The sequence below is a fragment of the Herpailurus yagouaroundi genome, unplaced genomic scaffold (assembly GCF_014898765.1).
Source record: "Herpailurus yagouaroundi ecotype Mexico unplaced genomic scaffold, PumYag 139, whole genome shotgun sequence".
Classification (NCBI taxonomy): Eukaryota; Metazoa; Chordata; class Mammalia; order Carnivora; family Felidae; genus Herpailurus; species Herpailurus yagouaroundi.
The window spans coordinates 47,679,375-47,700,514 of record NW_024412394.1 but is presented as its reverse complement, the minus strand read 5'-3'; the positions used below and the strand labels follow the sequence as shown (position 1 = coordinate 47,700,514).

The 21,140-nt window shown below is 37.2% G+C and overlaps 1 protein-coding gene and 1 long non-coding RNA gene across 2 annotated transcripts in view; one reads left to right on the top strand and one right to left on the bottom strand.

Annotated features, from left to right (window-relative positions):
• The window catches only part of SPACA1 (sperm acrosome associated 1), a 26,120-nt gene extending 11,687 nt beyond the window's left edge, over positions 1–14,433 (bottom strand). The window contains exons 1-4 of the mRNA XM_040474142.1: positions 14,135–14,433; positions 7,948–8,004; positions 4,256–4,357; positions 3,379–3,485 (exon numbers count right to left, since the gene is read on the bottom strand). Coding sequence (XP_040330076.1) covers positions 3,379–3,485; positions 4,256–4,357; positions 7,948–8,004; positions 14,135–14,348 — 480 coding nt within the window. The 5' untranslated portion in view covers positions 14,349–14,433. The remainder of the gene's footprint in view (positions 1–3,378; positions 3,486–4,255; positions 4,358–7,947; positions 8,005–14,134) is intronic.
• Positions 14,434–14,581: 148 nt separating this feature from the next.
• On the top strand, positions 14,582–16,036 carry LOC121029158 (uncharacterized). Its single transcript, XR_005789621.1, has 2 exons — positions 14,582–14,892; positions 15,693–16,036. It is a non-coding gene; the product is annotated as an uncharacterized LOC121029158 (long non-coding RNA).
• The last annotated feature ends 5,104 nt before the right edge of the window (positions 16,037–21,140 follow it).

Below are 21,140 nucleotides of genomic sequence, written 5' to 3'. Positions count from 1 at the left end.
GAAGGCAGTCCTGAGAGGAAAATACATTGCAATCCAGGCCTATCTCAAGAAACAAGAAAAATCCCAAATACAAAATCTAACAGCACACCTAAAGGAAATAGAAGCAGAACAGCAAAGGCAGCCTAAACCCAGCAGAAGAAGAGAAATAATAAAGATCAGAGCAGAAATAAACAATATAGAATCTAAAAAAACTGTAGAGCAGATCAACGAAACCAAGAGTTGGTTTTTTGAAAAAATAAACAAAATTGACAAACCTCTAGCCAGGCTTCTCAAAAAGAAACGGAGATGACCCAAATAGATAAAATCATGAATGAAAATGGAATTATTACAACCAATCCCTCAGAGATACAAACAATTATCAGGGAATACTATGAAAAATTATATGCCAACAAATTGGACAACCTGGAAGAAATGGACAAATTCCTGAACACCCACACTCTTCCAAAACTCAATCAGGAGGAAATAGAAAGCTTGAACAGACCCATCACCAGCGAAGAAATTGAATCGGTTATCAAAAATCTCCCAACAAATAAGAGTCCAGGACCAGATGGCTTCCCAGGGGAGTTCTACCAGACGTTTAAAGCAGAGATAATACCTATCCTTCTCAAGCTATTCCAAGAAATAGAAAGGGAAGGAAAACTTACAGACTCATTCTATGAAGCCAGTATTACTTTGATTCCTAAACCAGACAGAGACCCAGTAAAAAAAAGAGAACTACAGGCCAATATCCCTGATGAATATGGATGCAAAAATTCTCAATAAGATACTAGCAAATCGAATTCAACGGCATATAAAAAGACTTATTCACCATGATCAAGTGGGATTCATTCCTGGGATGCAGGGCTGGTTCAACATTCGCAAATCAATCAACGTGATACATCACATTAACAAAAAAAAGAGAAGAACCATATGATCCTGTCAATCGATGCAGAAAAGGCCTTTGACAAAATCCAGCACCCTTTCTTAATAAAAACCCTTGAGAAAGTCGGGATAGAAGGAACATACTTAAAGATCATAAAAGCCATTTATGAAAAGCCCACAGCTAACATCATCCTCAACGGGGAAAAACTGAGAGCTTTTTCCCTGAGATCAGGAACACGACAGGGATGCCCACTCTCACCGCTGTTGTTTAACATAGTGCTGGAAGTTCTAGCATCAGCAATCAGACAACAAAAGGAAATCAAAGGCATCCAAATTGGCAAAGATGAAGTCAAGCTTTCGCTTTTTGCAGATGACATGATACTATACATGGAAAATCCGATAGACTCCACCAAAAGTCTGCTAGAACTGATACATGAATTCAGCAAAGTTGCAGGATACAAAATCAATGTACAGAAATCAGTTGCATTCTTATACACTAACAATGAAGCAACAGAAAGACAAATAAAGAAACTGATCCCATTCACAATTGCACCAAGAAGCATAAAATACCTAGGAATAAATCTAACCAAAGATGTAAAGGATCTGTATGCTGAAAACTATAGAAAGCTTATGAAGGTAATTGAAGAAGATTTAAAGAAATGGAAAGACATTCCCTGCTCATGGATTGGAAGAATAAATATTGTCAAAATGTCAATACTACCCAAAGCTATCTACACATTCAATGCAATCCCAATCAAAATTGCACCAGCATTCTTCTCAAAACTAGAACAAGCAATCCTAAAATTCATATGGAACCACAAAAGGCCTCGAATAGCCAAAGTCATTTTGAAGAAGAAGACCAAAGCAGGAGGCATCCCAATCCCAGACTTTAGCCTCTACTACAAAGCTGTCATCATCAAGACAGCATGGTATTGGCACAAAAACAGACACATAGACCAATGGAATAGAATAGAAACCCCAGAACTAGACCCACAAACGTATGGCCAACTCATCTTTGACAAAGCAGGAAAGAACATCCAATGGAAAAAAGACAGTCTCTTTAACAAATGGTGCTGGGAGAACTGGACAGCAACATGCAGAAGGTTGAAACTAGACCACTTTCTCACACCATTCACAAAAATAAACTCAAAATGGATCAAGGACCTGAATGTGAGACAGGAAACCATCAAAACCTTAGAGGAGAAAGCAGGAAAAGACCTCTCTGACCTCAGCCGTAGCAATCTCTTACTCGACACATCCCCAAAGGCAAGGGAATTAAAAGCAAAAGTGAATTACTGGGACCTTATGAAGATAAAAAGCTTCTGCACAGCAAAGGAAACAACCAACAAAACGAAAAGGCAACCAACGGAATGGGAAAAGATATTTGCAAATGACATATCGGACAAAGGGCTAGTATCCAAAATCTATAAAGAACTCACCAAACTCTACACCCGAAAAGCAAATAACCCAGTGAAGAAATGGGCAGAAAACATGAATAGACACTTCTCTAAAGAAGACATCCGGATGGCCAACAGGCACATGAAAAGATGTTCAGCGTCGCTCCTTATCAGGGAAATACAAATCAAAACCACACTCAGGTATCACCTCACGCCAGTCAGAGTGGCCAAAATGAACAAATCAGGAGACTATAGATGCTGGAGAGGATGTGGAGAAACGGGAACCCTCTTGCACTGTTGGTGGGAATGCAAATTGGTGCAGCCGCTCTGGAAAGCAGTGTGGAGGTTCCTCAGAAAATTAAAAATAGACCTACCCTATGACCCAGCAATAGCACTGCTAGGAATTTATCCAAGGGACACAGGAGTACTGATGCATAGGGGCACTTGTACCCCAATGTTCATAGCAGCACTCTCAACAATAGCCAAATTATGGAAAGAGCCTAAATGTCCATCAACTGATGAATGGATAAAGAAATTGTGGTTTATATACACTATGGAATACTACGTGGCAATGAGAAAAAATGAAATATGGCCTTTTGTAGCAACGTGGATGGAACTGGAGAGTGTGATGCTAAGTGAAATAAGCCATACAGTGAAAGACAGATACCATATGGTTTCACTCTTATGTGGATCCTGAGAAACTTAACAGGAACCCATGGGGGAGGGGAAGGGAAAAAAAAAAAAAAAGAGGTTAGAGTGGGAGAGAGCCAAAGCATAAGAGACTGTTGTGAACTGAGAGCAAACTGAGGGTTGATGGGGGGTGGGAGGGAGGAGAGGGTGGGTGATGGGTATTGAGGAGGGCACCTTTTGGGATGAGCACTGGGTGTTGTATGGAAACCAATTTGACAATAAATTTCATATATAAATTAAAAAAAAAAAAGACTTAGCCCCACTTAATAATGAAAAATTTTAAATTTCAGTAATAACAAAGTTGTAAGATTTTTAACTTCATTTTTGCAAACTGTTTCTAAAGAGAGAGTTTTCTGATAGCCATCAAGCACTGGGACACAAATTTTATCACTCACTAGAAAGCACCACATTACATACATTCATGACTTACTTGCTCTGGCCTTAGAAGTTTCCAAATATATTTGAAACGATTTACAGGAGATATATGAGTACATGCCATTCTAACACTGTCAAGACTTTCTGAAATTGGTCTACCCCCTAAAAACAAGGAAAATTAAATACATATATACCATTGGGCATTATAAATTGCTTTATACAAAGGCTACTTTTAAAAGCCACTATATAAATTATAAAATCAATTTTTTTAAATCAATTATATGCTGGACGTTATCAAAATTATTATTGAGAGTTTGAGTGTAGAAGAATAGAGAGGAATAATGGATGCAAAGTAAAGTCATTAAAAGAAGCAGGTGGGAGACACCATAGATGTCTGTTCCTTCTGCAGAATATATAGCAAAGGCAACCAATTTAGTGATCTATTAGATTAAACTTTGAGATCCGTTAGTGGCTTTCCATTTATTGGTTAGGGATTCCATTTATTGATTAGGATTACCACTAGAGGTAATGAACTCTCAAAGTAGTGTAATTTGACACAGAACAGACCTCAAAGTTCTCAGTTTAAAGTCTGCCAATCTATTGATAATCATGCCAATCACTTGTCAAGACCAAAGTGTCAAAAGTATTTCACTATAGCACAGCCTTGATCATAGGCCCTGAGAATAATAAGGTTCTAGTGTATTACAGAGAATATACGTTAAATTTTAGACATAACTGAAAAAATGTAAAGCAAAAGTGGAAAGGTACTCAGAGCTATTACTGTCTAGAGAACTGGAATTTTAAGTTTTATTAAGTTTCCTTTCAGTATTGATCAGCTCCTTCCACTCATGGCAGCCTGAGGTTAAAGCTATTCCCCCACAGTAAACTTTTCCCATCTGTCTCCCCCCCCCCCAACACAGAGTCCAACTCACAGCCACAATCTACTGGTCCACGGCATTCTTCCACCCGTACAATACACTTGGATTCACCTCCAGGGCATCCATTTGTTAGGATAACTTCTCTAATACCAACACCTTTGGTAAAAGAAACCAGCAAGTGTTAAGAAAAATTCATTCCAGTTTCTTTTCTTTTTCCACTTAGGCTTTTTTTTTTTTTGAGACTTCTAATTTCAGAAGTTAAATTCCTAACGTCAGGGAGGTAATGCTTAGAATTATTTTATGCCCCTCATTTTGAATTATTTCATAAAACAGCATTTCCCAAAGTGAGTTACATGAAACACTAGTTCCTCTGGTTGTTAGCATAAGAAAAGGGATTCCACAATTAGACATTTGAAAATGATACATGAAATAAAATTAAAGGGTCCTCTTTATTTACAGAATTTGGGGAGAACTTTGAATATGCTAAGGAAATTAATGTGCTATAGTGTATAAGCTTTCACTGATTGAAGATGTAAAATTTTTACATTTTAACATTTTTGAAATCAGAATTTACCTTTGAATTGACAACATGTGACAAATTGGCCGCATTTTTCCATTTTAGAGGTACATAAAATATGCTTCTTATAGCTGATAAAGTCTTAGATTTGATGAAATACAGTAGTACACAGGATCTCCCAAATTCATCTGGCATGGAACTTTTAGAAGAGATTTTGGAACTCTAGAGAACATTCCCAAAATCACATTATATTTTTTCTTTTTTGAATGTTTATTTATTTGTTTTGAGAGGGGGGAAGGGGCAGAGAGGCCATGGGGGGGGGGCCCGGAGAGAATTCCAAGCAGGCTCCACATTGTCAGTGTAGAACCAGAGAGCTCGAACTCAAGAACTGTGAGATCATGAGCTGAGCTGAAATCAAGAGTCAGACGCTTAATGAAATGGACCACCCAGGTGCCCTGCCAGAATCACATTTTAAAACACAAATGATGATTTTTAATATTTAGATTAGTAAAATCTAAATTAGATTTAGTAAAATCTAAATATTTAGATTAGTAAAATCCATATTAAATATAGGAGGAGAAACTATTAAATCTCAATTTCTAGTAAGATACTCTCTTTAGAATTACCACACTTCTTTACAACAAGAAATCAAGTCTTTACTAACAGATCTCAGATCTCCACTGGGTTTGCCTTTCATTGCCAGAATTGAGGAACATGATAAATGCTCAATCAGTGACATGATAAACATGTCGTATGGATAAGTGACCTGTGATAAGACGGTGTAGTCACAGGCTAAGGAACAGTACATCTTGATTTCCTTGTCTACCAGATTCCCTCTTTCAGCCTCTAAAGATGTTAATCATAAAACAAACCCATTCAAGGGCAAGTTGAAGTCAACTTACAACAGTGACAGATGACTTACAACAGTGCTTCTCAAACTTTAGAGTGCATGCAATCACCTGGAAATCTTATTAACACGCAAATTCTGATTCAGTAGGTCTGGAGTAGGTTCTGAGATTCTGCGTTTCTAACAAGCTCCCAGGAGATGCTGATGCAGCTGGTCTATGGACCAAACTTTGAGTAGCAAGGGAGAGGACTCTACATGAGATAAGGAGATGAAGATTGGGAGAGAAAAGATCTTTTTTTTAATTATGTTTTTATTTTAATTCCAGTGTAGTTAACATACGGTGTTATGTTAGTTTTGGGTATACAATATAGTGATTCAACAATTCTATGCATTACTCAGTGCTCATCATGATAAGTATACTCTTTGAGGAAAGATTTCTTTTGATTAAAAGAGATGCCTGAGAATGGTTGCAGTATAGCTCTGCTTGAATTTATGAAAGGTACCTCACTAGATGCACAGCCTTATTCTGAACTGCATAAATATTTTCCAAGCAAATTTAATTAGGAATTTATTTAGCCAAATATAGTTCATTGCGATGATATGTGTAGATGTGAGATTTTCTGTAAGTCCAAGTAAACCTAAAAATCTGCCTGGGTATTCCAGAAAAAGAAAATTTTTTGACTGCTAAAATATTGTTTTGGGAGTTCAAGAGAATTGTCACCAAAGCACTTTTTTCCCCTCTAAATAGTTCTGTTATAAACCAAAAAAGTTTGAAAATATTTTAAAATATTTTAGATGTGAAATATTACCTTTTATGGTTTATCTTTCTCCTTAGAATTTATCACCATCTGACACGTTACATGTTTGAATATTATTTTTCTCTTTGCCCCTACTAAAATATACACTCCTTGAAGGCAAGGAGTTTCCTCTGCTTTACTCCAGCACCTGTAACAATGCCTGGCACATAGTAGGCAAAATTCAAAAAATGATTTGATGAATGAGAAAATATATAATTTTTGAAACACATCTTTAAATAATAGAGTAATACACTATAAATTACTAGAATTGTCTTAAAAATAATTCTCTACCTGTGAAAATTTCTCAAGCAAGCAGCAAAAGAAAGATATAAATTACAAATGAATATTCACAGGTTCATTACATGTATTCCTCTCATTTCTGACTCTGACCCAGTAAGAAGTTAAGGTAAAAAAATAGTTTTAAAATTATCTTAAGAGGCAGAAGGTAGAACAGTGGTTGTCAGGAGCTGGGGGAGGGGGAGAGAGCAGGGAGTTCGTGTTTAATGGGTATGGAGTTTTCATTTGGGGATGATGAAAAAGTTCTGGAGATGGATGGTGGTAATCATTGTACAACAATATGAACATGTTTAAGATTACCAAGTCGTACATTTAAAAATGATAAAAGTAGTAAATTTTATGTTAGGTTTATTTTGCCACAATGAAAATATATTATCTTAAATATAAATAATTCAGGTGTAGTTTAAAAAGCAATTCTGCTCTACATCTGCATGGATTGCTGTCTTCTTACCCTTTGGTTTTTGTCTTTCCCTCCCATCACTATCCTTTTTGCAAGACAGGTTCTAATTTAGAATAAACGGAATTTCATTGTGAGTTATCTATTTTCTTATCAGCATGCTAGTCTGTCTATAGTGGTTCTCAAAGTGGTTGTTAAAAGATGGTCTTGTAACCAGCAGCATCAGCTTTATTTGTAAACTTGTTTAGAAATACAAATTCTTAGGCTCCTCCAAAGACCAAGTGAGTTAGGAACTCAGGATAGGCCCAGCAGCCTGGGTTTTAACAAGCTCTGCAGGCACTTAGGGTGGACACTTAAGTTTGAGAAACACTGGTCTATTATAGCACATGTAACCTTAATCCCACCCCCATGTGAGAGATATTATGTCCAATTTCTACTCATGGAATGATGGAAAAAAGTCATAGTTTGTGAATATTATCTTTCCCCCAAAGCTAATACCTCTTTTCCCCAAGACATAACATACGAATTGGAGAAATGTAGAATTTATAATAGAGTATTACAAATACACAAATTTCTTGATAGATTTGCCACGCAGTGCGTGGGAAGACATCTGTGAGATGCATCGGAAGATCTTCATCTTCTGAACATCTGTGAGATAAACTTTTACTTAGTGAAGGCAGTTTAAGTGCCAAAAAAATATAGGGAGCCGGCTTAAAATAAGACTTAGGGGTTATGAACTGACAATATCTTACCTTTTGAGCTTTGTGTGAAAATTATAGTTTAAGAGATAAATAAGAGCACACAAATTACAAATAAAAATTTTCAACAGCTTTTACCTTTCCTTCCCACCAAATTACAATATTGTTGATTTATCTGCTCTATGCTACTTACCACATGTAACGGTGCACATCCCAAATTCTACTTCTTTGACTGCTGTATTATTTGAAACTAAATATAAAGTGCAAAGATACATTATTTAATCATGTAAAAACTTTTTTAAGTGAAAAACTACTTGAGGGTGAAGGATACAAGCATTCATGGGAAGCAGATAGTTTTTAACTTTAATCAAAAAAAAGTTTTTTAACTTTTTAAATCAGAAAAGTAATGTCATTCCTAGTACATCTTCTATTATTGCTTAAATCAAAAGAAGCCTAAATCGTGAAAGTAATGAATTAAATTAGGAAATACTTTGCAAAGAAGGTCTATATTTAAACTCTTATATAAATTAAAAAAATTTTTTTTCATCAACTTAATACATGGTGAGTTAAAGTTCTATAGGTCAGAAAAACAAAACAAAACAAAAGCCTGCCAACTGTAAGGCCCGATTTTTTCTATTCTCTATTTTCCAAAAAAAAATTGTGAGTGCATCATTTCCATCCAAAAATAAGTCTTTATCCCAAATGTTCATTAAAATCTCTGTTATGGGGCGCCTGGGTGGCGCAGTCGGTTAAGCGTCCGACTTCAGCCAGGTCACGATCTCGCGGTCCGGGAGTTCGAGCCCCGCGTCAGGCTCTGGGCTGATGGCTCGGAGCCTGGAGCCTGTTTCCGATTCTGTGTCTCCCTCTCTCTCTGCCCCTCCCCCGTTCATGCTCTGTCTCTCTCTGTCCCAAAAAAATAAATAAACTTAAAAAAAAAAAATTAAAAAAAAAAAATCTCTGTTATAGGTTGGTTCTATACATTCTTAAGATGATAGATTATTCCCAAGAATTTATCCCAACACTTTATTTGTCAGTATAATTTATGAATATACATGTGTTTGAGTAGTTAAATATTATTGCTTTCAAATCACATTTCTCTGTTTCTAATCTGGCATGATTTCCACCAGCCAATTCTTCACAGCAGATTAGGACTAATATCTCAATATAAAAAATATTACATGAGGGGTTAGAATTTTTTTTAAAGCATTGCATCCTAAATTAACAATATTACATGGGAAAGTGCATTGGAATTGGGGTCCACATTGCTTCTTCTACCACTAATCATCTGAGTTTGATCAAATTACTTAAAACTCTGTCAGGCCTACTTAACTCTTCTGCAAAAATCTGAAAAGGAAAATCTATCTTATTTGATTATTGTAAGAATTAAATGAGATAACATATGTGAAAACATTCTGTAACTTATTTACTGCTGCAAACATGCTTAAGATAGCATAACTTCATTCACAGTCAGTGCACATCACAGTTTTTCCTATTTTGATTACTGTAAGACAATACATTCATAAACACTGTTATTCTATATTTACAAGCACCAAATATACTGAATAATAGTATGCTGTTGGTGTATACATGTTAAGTAAATTAATATTGACTTTGTTAAATTATTTGGCCTATCATGATCAATTTTGAAATGACATTTTTGCTTGAAATGCTTGGATACTTTCTGCTGGCACATTATGAGATATAAATTAAAAGACAAATCTTGAACATAGAAAACATAGTTACGAGGATGAGTATTAGCTTCTAAATACAACTTCTTTTAAAAAACCATTAATCAGCCCCACTATTCACTACCTATGCAACTTTCGGAAAGTTACTTAAGCTCTCCTAACTCCAGAAAAAGACTGGATTTAATCAGATGATCTCTAAAGTCCCTTTTGGCTTTGATTGCCCATTAGGTCATTCAATGACTTTCTTTTTATTTTATTTTTTGAGAAAGAGAGAATGAGTGTGGGTGGGGCAGAGGGGACAGAGGGAGGGAGAGAGAGGGGGAGAGAGAGAGAGAGAGAGAGAGAGAGAGAGAGAGAGAGAGAGAGAACCTTAATCAGACTCCACACTCAGCATGAAGCCCAACCCCATGACCCTGGGATCATGACCTGAGCTGAAATCAAGAGTCAGATGCTCAACTGACTGAGCCACCCAGGCACACCTCAATATCAGAGGTTTTTTTTTTAATTTTTTAAAAGTTTATTCATTTTTGAGAGAGAGAGAAAGAGAACGAGCAAGCATGAGCAGGGGAGGGGCAGAGAGAGAGGGAGATACAGAATCCAAAGTAGGTTCCAGGTTCTGAGCTGTCAGCACAGAGCCCAATGTGGGGCTCGAACTCACAAACTGCAAAATCACGACCTGAGCCAAAGTTGGACGCTTAACCAACTGAGCCACCCAGGTGCCCCCAACTTTCATTTTTGATGGGAATCTTATACTGGTGAGTCACAGAAATTACATGTACCTGGACTTCAGTGTGATATTTGTCAAAATTTCCTGTCATATATCTATGAGTAAAAAGGAAAAACACAGTCTGAATGTCAGTAAACTTTTTATGTGTAACTTGCTAAACAGTAATATCCACTGATGCTAAGTAATTGCTTGGTGCCAATTTGTAAGGAATGATGTGTCACAGGACTCTGTCCTGTTTAATATTTTTATTACTGACTTGGAAAATATTGGTATCCTGCTGACTGAATCCAGAGATTCTGAAAAACTAGAAAGGATAGCAAATATGTTTGAAAATAAATCTGGCTCTAAAAATGACAGGTTGGAATACCAGGCAAGTCTAACAAAATGAAACCTTAAGAGAAATAAAAGTCTTACATATAGAGCCAAAAGCTAACTGTCCCCAAAATACTAATAGGCTGTCTTAACTTGATAGAAGAACAGGTGAAAATGAGTAGAAATTTCAATAGTAACTTAATAGGAGTCAAGAATGTGATGAGTCTTTCTTAAAAATCTACTGGGTTTTAGACTTTACTAATAAAAGCCTGGCATCCACCAAGATGTAGATAATGATCCTCATCTTTTTTGTTCTGGCAAATCCTGGAATGTTTTCTTCAATTCTCATCACACTTTAACTGTTGGTATATACCATCAGAATCCAATTTTAACTTTTGAGTTTCTTTTTTAAGAGCTTATATGTAAGGTTGATATTTCATAACTTTTATTCTTTCTTAGAGGTGTTCCAAAGAAAAAGAGAAAATACAGTTATATTTATACAGGACAAAACTTATTTTATAGAATGAAACTCATTCTATTTTGCAATTATTATTTTTTTTATTTTGCAATTATTATGTAGGTCTGTTCTTGGTTCTTTTATAAATGTAAGCTTATAGGTATAGGATAACTATAAATCTAAGGGTTTAGGTATAGGTATACCATTATGTTTATAAAAGGTATAAAAGGTATGGGGGGTATAAGGGGTATGAGTATAAATCTAACATAATATCTTAGTAATTTTTCCTATATTTTTTAAACATTTTGTTATTTCATCATCTGTAATGATTGATTTCATTATTACTTATTGATCATTCCTAGCTGTGTGTTTTTTTTTTAAAAAGACTAAGACAACAAAATGGAAGAGTGGTTGGAATTGCCTAGAAAGATAACGTAACTGTAAAATAAATCATAACCATTATATCATCCTTTGTTTTATTTCTTTGTCCAAAAAATTGCATCATCTTTCAGAAAGATATAAAAGAACTCTAGATGCACCTTTCTTCTAGTCCATTTTCATCTTTCATTGAACATAGTTGAGGTTTTTGAATTTTGGTTTTTGGTCCATAAAAGGAGAAGAAAATTGACAGAGAGAAACATTTCACAATTGTTGGATGAATCGGAAGATGAACATAGAGATAGAGAGCAGCACCTTAAATGCTAAGGATGATGGTGAAATTGATTGCATAAGCAAAAGGAGAGATGATAACTTAAATATCCTAGATGAATTTTCTATAACTCAAGAGTCAATGGATTAATGAGTATTACATTTCTAAAGATGAAAAGGATATATAGTATTTTCATTCAGTTAGTCTTTCAACAGGAAAGACTTGATCCTTAAATGTTTTGTGAAAATAAACTGGACCATACTATTTTGCTAAAAGGATATAGACAATATTCTTTTCTTTTCAAAGCTCCTTATACCCCAAAATTTACTTGATAAGGTTTGTAAATGGACAGATCATGATGGCAGGTATGTATACAAAGGTAACTAAGAGAAAATAGATGATGTAGAAATGAATAAAATTCATTGGGTCAATCACCTAATTGGTATTTATAAATCTAAAATGAAAACATTTTGCAATTAGGGAGCAAAGAACATGGCAGTCTTCTCATCAACAAAATATGTGGCTTCATAGTTTTCAAAAGTACTGTTTTGACAATGCAAGTGCAAAAAGAACCAAAGGAATAAACTAGAATCTATTAGAGATGTACTTGAAATCTGGAATCAGTATTTATAAGATGGATACATTCCAGATTCATATGTAACAGTTAATGAGCATTTAGTTGCATTCAAAGTGCCTTGCCCATCTAGGGTATATACATCTTCAAAACGAGGAAATATGGAATAAAAATTTGTAGTTTTCCCATATTTACATTCTTTTTTTTTTTAATTTTTTTTTTCCAACGTTTATTTATTTTTGGGACAGAGAGAGAGACAGAGCATGAATGGGGGAGGGGCAGAGAGAGAGGGAGACACAGAATCGGAAACAGGCTCCAGGCTCTGAGCCATCAGCCCAGAGCCTGATGCGGGGCTCGAACTCACGGACCGCGAGATCGTGACCTGGCTGAAGTCGGACGCTTAACCGACTGCACCACCCAGGCGCCCCTCCCATATTTACATTCTTATTAAAATTTCATTTAAGTTGCTTCATTAACCCTTTATTCTTACTCTTGTAAATTACTTGTAAAATGCTTTAAAATAAAAAAAAAAAGTGAACTGGATAGCAAATAGTAATGACTGGTTTTACTGGTCCATGGAGGGTTGAGGGGCTATGTCAAATTTTAATAATGGCTCTAGAAAATTTCCAATCTTAGACACTTCCAATTAGTTATGGTTCTGGATTCTCACTCTTCCCAGGAAAAAACAACTACACATGAAACTGTACATATAAAATTCCAAAAGGTAGACCCCCTAAAGTTCACAGATGACAAAACTGAGACAGTGAGAGAATAAATACCTTGCCTACATTTGAATTTGTATCTAAGACATTATAACTTCATTGTCTGGACTTAGCCTAAACTCTATTTAGTACATTACAGGTAGAACTATCCCTTGAACAGTTTAATACTAAAATTGTTAATTATTTTTAAAACTAGAGTGAAGCAACAGCTATTCTGCCTTAAAACATGTTTTCTCGCCTAGTCTCTTTCACACTTCCAAAGTCAAGGACCTCGACAAACTCCCTGTAATGTTATCAAGGCAATACAAACCTACATCTCACCATTAACCTCAGATAGTCAATTTCTTTCTGTCGCTGAGGGTCACTATGTCATCAGGAAATAAAAGAAAGGCTAATAAATACAGCACCTATTCTGTATGTCTAGGAGATGTGAGACTGCTAAGGAAATTAAAAGAATCTCAGCCAGGTCATTTATGGGGTAAGGGAATCAGTCTCCTTGAGCTGCAAATCTGCAACTGGTTTTCTACCAACCAGAATGTGTTACTAACCAATAAAACATATTTAATGGCTTGTCAAGTTTTATTGCTTAATGACCCAGCAGAATAAGGCAAATTTACGAAACAAGCACAGACTCATTCCCCCTTGGCTAACAGGTATTATCCAACAAAACCACTAGTTGGATCCTTAATAGGTGTTTCCTACTACTACCATTCCATTGTGGATAGAAGTGGAACGTACAAATATCTTATCACCAGGCTACAGAGGTGCTCAAAGGTGGAGCTGCATGAAGCTGGCAAGGGGCTTCTGGGCAGTTTTGTCAGCATTTTGGTCTAAGATGTGTCACAGTGAGGGGGATTCTTAATTCCAATGAGTTCCAACCTAAGATCAAATGTGGAAAGTAGTACAACCTCAAAGTAATTTGGAACTTCAAAAAAATTTTAAAAAATAAAATGGGAAAGAAATAGAACTACAAGGAGTCAAAGTAATTCCTGTTGGTGAGAGGCTACTTCCGACTCCTACTCCTTAACAACAACAACAACAACAAGCACATATAACAATTTCTATAATGTGCTTATTTGTTTTTCTTAGCACAGTCTCTTCAAGGCCAATAGGCATATGAAAAAAAGTATAAATTCAGGCTGTTTGCAATTGAGCTCTACAGATGCTAACAGGGCTAATAATTCTTATTGTCCTCAGACAGAAAAGGCTTTGCCTTCGGCTGGTCCACGTTAAGGAGCCTCCCGACCTCACCATCCTCCTCTGGCAGAGTTTGGGCCTCGCTCTCAGCCCCGGCCTCGTTCTCGGCCTCCTCCTCGCCCTCATTCTCGCCCTCGCCCTCGGGGGCCAAGCTGGGATCCTGGACGGCAGTGACGTTCGTCCCACACGCGGACCGGAGGCCCGCCAGGAGAAGCCAGCCCACGGTCAGCAGCAGCCCGTTGGAGCAGCCCGCGCCCCCGGGGCTCATGGTTCTCGGCCCCGATGGCCGACCAAGACGCAGTCGCAGCCGCCCGCTCCCGACAAGAGGTGGGTCGAAGAGAGGAGCCGCCAGACTCTGAAGCTCCGCGCCGCGCCGCGCCAGGTAACCATTGAGGCGTCACGGCTCGTCACCTGCAAGCGGAACGCCTCCCGGGCTCCTAGCGCCCTTGGAACGCGCGCGGGGCCGCCTGTAGCGCCTCGCCCGGCACTTCCGACTGGGCTTAGGCCGCGCGGCTCGCTTTCCGGAGTTGCAGGTGCGCATGCGGTGGCAGGAGCTGCGCTCATTTGCTCAGTTACTAAGCAACCCGCCAGCTTTTCCCTCTGGTCTTGCTTGCTCACCCTTGTCTCTTCTGAAACACGTTCGTCCTTCCTACGCTTACTCTTCTGCAAACCATATCCCTAGACCCACGAAGCACTCTTCATGTGACTTGGATCCAGATTCCTTGTACAGGATATCCTACTCGGCATGTATCAAGAAGGATTTGTCAAAACCTCATTAAGTATGGTGCCGCAAACTAGATCCATATCTGCAGGTGAGGCTTGATTTGCAGAGGATATAGGAACCCACTTTCTTGGCTCTGAAATCTTTTGTTAACAATACATCGAGTGTTGTCTAGTTTTTAAGATTTTGTGCTGTCCCATCAATTCCCCAATTCCACGTAGGGCTTCTTTACGCTAGATTAGGCGGTAGGGAGAGAGAAAGGAAAAGGGGAGGGTGCGTCTGTTGCCAAGCTTCTTCTACCACGTTCAATATTTAGATAGATGATGTTTTTGTAACCAAATCTAGAACGTAACCTTTGTTCCTGTTAATTTCTGTCTTCTTGCTTTGGGCCTGTGTTTTAAGCCTCATTGAGATTTTTTTTCAACTCTGAATCTGTTGTCTAACATATTAGATAGTTCTCCCAAGTTTGACTCCCAAGTTTGATTTGGAAAATATGTCTCTTTCAGATCAGTAACAAAAATGTTAAAAAGGGCAACAAGATAAGAATAAAGCACTAAGAGGCCATTCTCTGAAAATAATCCATTAATCCACACATTGATTTAACCCAAGAATCAATTCTTTTACCAAAAAAGAAATCCCGCCTTTTTCTAAGGTTGAATCAGACTGGAAGCAAGAATACTATGGCATTGCCACTTGAATCAAAAAACCTTAGATATAAGTATAACTCCCCACTGCCCTCTTAATGGTATTCAGTGTCAATATGCCCAATTATATCATAGAAATAAATGAAATCCCATTAAATTCCTTCCATGATGGTGTTGTAAGGGTTAAATTGTAGTGTAGGGCTAACCTGTAGCCTTGGGAAATAACAGCTTTGTTTTGACACTGTAGGTTAAGAGATAACAGCCTTGTCCTATCAATCAAGGGAACAAAAGTTCAAGAGAAATCAACTGGATTGGTGTTTGATTGGATCTGGGCAAGGGCATGTTGAGAACTTTGAAAAAGTGGGCCAGAGGCAGGGTCAAGGAGGTCAGCTGGTTGCGGCTTAACCGCAGAAGGTCTGAACTGTTTCCACCCCCATCTGGGAACTATTTCTTTGTTCCCAGGTGATGATAAGATGATGTGGTTGGCTATAAAACTCTACCTAGGATGTTCGAGGCCACACTCTGGTCAAGTGTGTCGGTCCCGATCAGTCGGCTTGTCTCTCATTGCAATAAACTTTGTTGTGACTGTCACTGGTGCCCGTAGCATTCTATTTCAGGAGTCGTGTGGATGCAACAGTGCTAATTTCAACAAGTCTGCTTTAATTAATTTAGGCTTCTTTAAGAACAGAAACATAGACTTTGTAATCAAGAGTTTAGAAATCATGTAATACTCCAATCCCTTCATTTTTCAGTGAGGAGATTAAGAACTGGCCTTCTAGTAAATGCCTCACATAAGATCATCCCGCAAATTATTTGTAAAGCAGGCTCTCACAACCATATCTCCTGAATGCTCATTGGGTGCTTAGTGATTCATATAATTTAAAGTTAACAATGAAAAAGCATTCAGTGGGGTAACAGAGAGTCAAGAGTTCAAGCAATGTTCAATGAAAACAAATTAGGGTTGAAATTTTTTTATCTTGTTATTCCAAGTTTGATTAGACCTAATAGCTACAATGTGGTAGTAAGAGAATATTGATGAATAGACAGTTCAATGGATTTAAATGTGAAATTTGAAACAGTTTGTTTAACTGTTTCTACATGACCTTATCCCATACTTTGAGGTTTAACACCAATTCCTATGGCACGTGGGCTGAAGAATAACCTACTGCAAAGTGAATTTAAGGCATAAACTCTGGCTTTTGGAACATATGTACATCCAGCCATCACAGACCAACAGATAGGCACATAACTAAGAAAAGTGTTAGGACGGTCTTTAGAGCCACTTATTTTTAACAAAAGTAGATTAGTTGAAACAAAAGCAGAAATTTTTATTTGAATTTTTCTCACAAAATCTTCTAGTTTTGAAATAAGTAAAAGACAAGGACTTCTAAAATGATCAGCATTAAAGTTTGAATTGGTATTGGTATCTGACAATACCAACTGGTATTGAATTGGTACCAATTGAATTGGTATCTGACAATATTTTATATTAACTAAAATACCATAAAAAAATATTATAGTGCCTGACAAATTATGAGGGAAATTAAAATGGGAAATTTAGGAATGGTCTTGAGATACAAAGGCCTTAGTTTCATGGTCAAATTAATAAGTCAAAATTTTTCCTTTAAGTGCTAAGAAAAATAATGTTTTCAAATATAAACTTTAAAAAGGAGATGTATGGTATTTCATAGGCAACATTGTTAAATGCTTCAAAAGTCAATTTAGGACACATATTTTCCTGAAAACAGTATTCTTTTTGGGCAAAGCAAGTCCCATAAACTCTCAAGATATATAATTTAACTCAAGGAAAAATTAATGACCAAATAAACAGCTTCAAAGAGAATCTAAATGGAAATTAAAGGTCTCAAAGAGGAGCTGAAAGACTTGACTATGAAATAAAGAATGTTAAAATAATATCTGTGATAGCAACAATACAAATCACTTATAAAATATTGTGTTATTCACCTGAGTTATGAGAAAATGTGTAATATCTATCCTCAACAGACTTACACTATCTCCAGTTGAAGCCACAAATAAGTGAAAGGTAAATGTTGAGGACACACTATCAAGAGGGATTGACCCTACTCTAACCTTCAGATACCAAGGACCAGGAATTACATCCTCAATCTTCTGACCAACTTCATTTCAGTTCACTCAGCTCCCCTCATCCTGTCTGGCTTTAAGCATCTCTACCTCTAGCTTCAGTTTCCAAGGCGCAGGGGTTATGCCAGTCTTCTGTGACTCCTCTTCCCTACCCCACCCAAAATTATCTCACCTCTCCAGGTCTGCGTGTACCTTTCTTGAACTTCCTTTGTGTGAGAATACTTGGCACGCCTAGAGGCAGTGAAATTCCTTTATCTAATCTCCACTCTTTACCCTAGAGGACCTCAAGGGCTGGAAAGGAACACCAATTTGAAGATTTGTGATGGAAACACAAGATAACAAAGGCCTAAATAAAGGATCACCATAAAAATGAAAAAAGAAATGAATGAAAGAAATTACAAAGGAAAGATTAACAAAATGGAATGACTTGGCTGCCTAAGAGAGAGGAGAGGAGCCAAATAAAGGGAATGGGGGCGGGGGGGGGGGGGGGGGCGGGGGCCCGGGGGGGCTCAGTCGGTTAAGCGCCAGACTCTAGATTTCAGCTCAGGTCATGACTCTAGATTTCAGTTCAAGTCATGTTCTCACAGTTTCCATGAGTTCAAGCCCTGCATGGGGCTCTGTGCTGACAGCACAGAACCTGCTTCCGATTCTCTGTTTCCCTCTGTCTCTGCCCCTCCTCTGCTAGCACTCTCTCTCAAAATAAATAAATAAATTTAAGAAAATAAAGGGAATTAGGAAAATCAGTAGATGTTTTGTTTAGGCAGGTTAATTTGGGGATCAAAAGCTTAAGGTTAAAGTTAAGTTGGAGGTATCAAAAGAAATCAAGTGGAAATGTACATTGGCAGCTTAAGATGACCAAATACATACACACACACACACACACACACACAAACACACACACGGCCAGAAGGTAAAAAACCACTGCCAGTGAAAAGATTGGCATGAAAAATACATATGTACATCCAGTTAATATGATATTCTAAGTATTTCTGTAACATTACAAAGTTACTAAAACTACTGTAGTATTTATGAAAATAGGTGTCTGGGAGATAAATTGATTTTGGCCTTAATATGCTTGAATTAGTAAAAAGCATTCCCCATAATAATCTCCCAGAGAGAAGGCCCTCAAACCACTTTATCCTATTTACAATCTCTAAGAGAAAAGAATTTTTTCTTCTTGAGACAAGTTTTTAAGAGCAGAGCTTTTTGTTCAGCACCCTTACCCCTCATCCTCTGCCTATTAGTTAAAACTTTATTGCTACACATGGGGGAGATTTTTGTGGTCGAAACTGTCAGAAGCCCTGTGAATTTTTGTATATAGGAATGGTAGTTTAAAACAGTCACATCCTCTCAAACTATCACATGTTCATTGGGAACTTTATGCTTTTATTCCAGCCTCAGCCTCCCCCACCCCTTTATTTTCTCATCTAATGCAGCTGCCCATAAAGGCCTTTCTTTTTAAAGTCCTTCTTAAGGCAATAAGAATTTACAATGTATCAGGGAAAGAGTAGTGCCCAAAAGATGTTCTTTCTCTATTTTAATAACAAGGGTTGAAAAGGCCATTGAAAGTTAAATCATGTTCTAGGGAAATGTGGTCACATTTTGTGAAAGGAATAAGTGTCACATTGTGAATAAGTCTTGATAGAAGATATATAGTACTCTCAAATTCCTCTATTTGTAGGGCTTTCTAAGCTACATCTTCTATGATTGAATAAGGTACCCTGTCTGTAGTTACTCAGGTTATAGGTACACAGCTTCACTCAGCTATATGTGCCCCAAATTAATACATAAAACCATTTTAGAGTTATCCCTGATTTGGATTTCCCCTGCAATTTTTGTGATCTATAGTGTGCTTCTTTCTTTTAATTTTGAGTCCATAGTGGGAACCAGTACTCTCATTTCCCTTGGTTACTCAGGAACAAAGTCTATCCCACAATCCCATTTAAGTACTGTTCTACCCATGCTCCAGACCCAACTCAACTTCTTTCCTGTTTTGTTCATCTAATTCCTTCAAAAAAGATATGCCTTTCACCCTGCATTTTGAACACAGACTTCTAGGTGACAAGCGTAAACTTGTAATTTATGAACTCAGTTTCCCTCCTACCCAGTCTCATTTCTTAATAGTTCTACCTATAACTCTACTCCCTACCACCACAACAGGACCAACCCCACAGGGTGTTATAACTGCCATAGTTTCAGGATATATGTTAACAATACATATACTATTTTTTGATATACTCAGGCCCAGTCATACCAGAACCATTATACCTTTTCTGCATGTAAGTTGAGAGGAAACATAGAACTGGATATCTTTACTGTGATTAGTAGGAAGTTTTGCATGCGATCACTAAATATCTTAAGCACCTAAAATATTATCTTGGGATTTCCATTTTACTTTCAAATGGGTAATGGCAGAGGATGGGTATTCTCAGGAAGAGAGTTTCAGAGGCAGGTAAAAATAAGTTTTACACTTACCAAAGTTAAGTTGTGCACTTCACCTATACTCACCTTAAAAATACACTGAGGACTTTGAGATGCTACTAAAGAATCTGTCCCCAAATGAGACTTTTTGAAAAATAGAATTATTGTGTTATGTCATACAATAAACTGCACAGATCTAACATGTACACTTTGAGAGATTTTGGTATATATATATATATATATATATATACCTGTAAATTCTCACCACAATCAAGACAGTGAACATATTCACTACTCCAAAAAGTTCCTTATCCCCTCTGTAATCACCTACTCTTCCCTATATCCACATCCTTGTCCCGAGGTAGACACTGATCTGCTTTCTGTCACTACAGTTTGTATTATTTTAGAATTTTTATTTAAAAAATATATATTTATTTTGAGATAAAAAGAGAGTACAAGTAGGGGTGTGGCAGAGAGAGAGAGAGGGAGGGAGGGAGAATCCCTAGCATGTTCTGCACTGTCCGTGCATAGCCTAACACAGGGCTCAATCTCAGGATCTCTGAGATCATGATCTGAGCTGAAATCAAGAGTTGGATGCTCATCCAACTGAGCCATCCAGACAACCCTAGAATTATATGTAAATGAAATCTTAGAGTGTGTATTCTTTTGCATCTGACTTCCTTTACTCAACCAAAGTATTCTGAGATTCATCTGTGTTGTCATATATGTTAGTAAGTTTATTCCTTAATGTTGCCGGGTAGTGTTCCATTGTATGGACATAACACAGTTATCTGTTCACCTGTTGGTGGACATTGGGGAGATGTTTCTAATTTGGAGCTATTATAAGAAAGTTACTATGAACATTCTGGTACATATATCTGTGTGGACATATGCTTTGTTCTCTTGGGTAAATAACTAAGAGTAGAATGGCTGAATCATATGGTAAATGTATGTTTAACTTTGTAAGCAACTGCCAAACTGGTTTCCAAAGTAGTTGTACAATTTTACATTACCCCTGGCAGTGTAGGAGAGTTCTAATTCCTCTGCATCCATGCCAAAATTTCGTATGGTCAGGCTTTTCCATTCTAATAGGTATAAAGAAATATCTTAATGTGGTTTTAATTTACATGTATTGCTCTAATGCCTAAGGATGTTGGACATCTTTTCATGT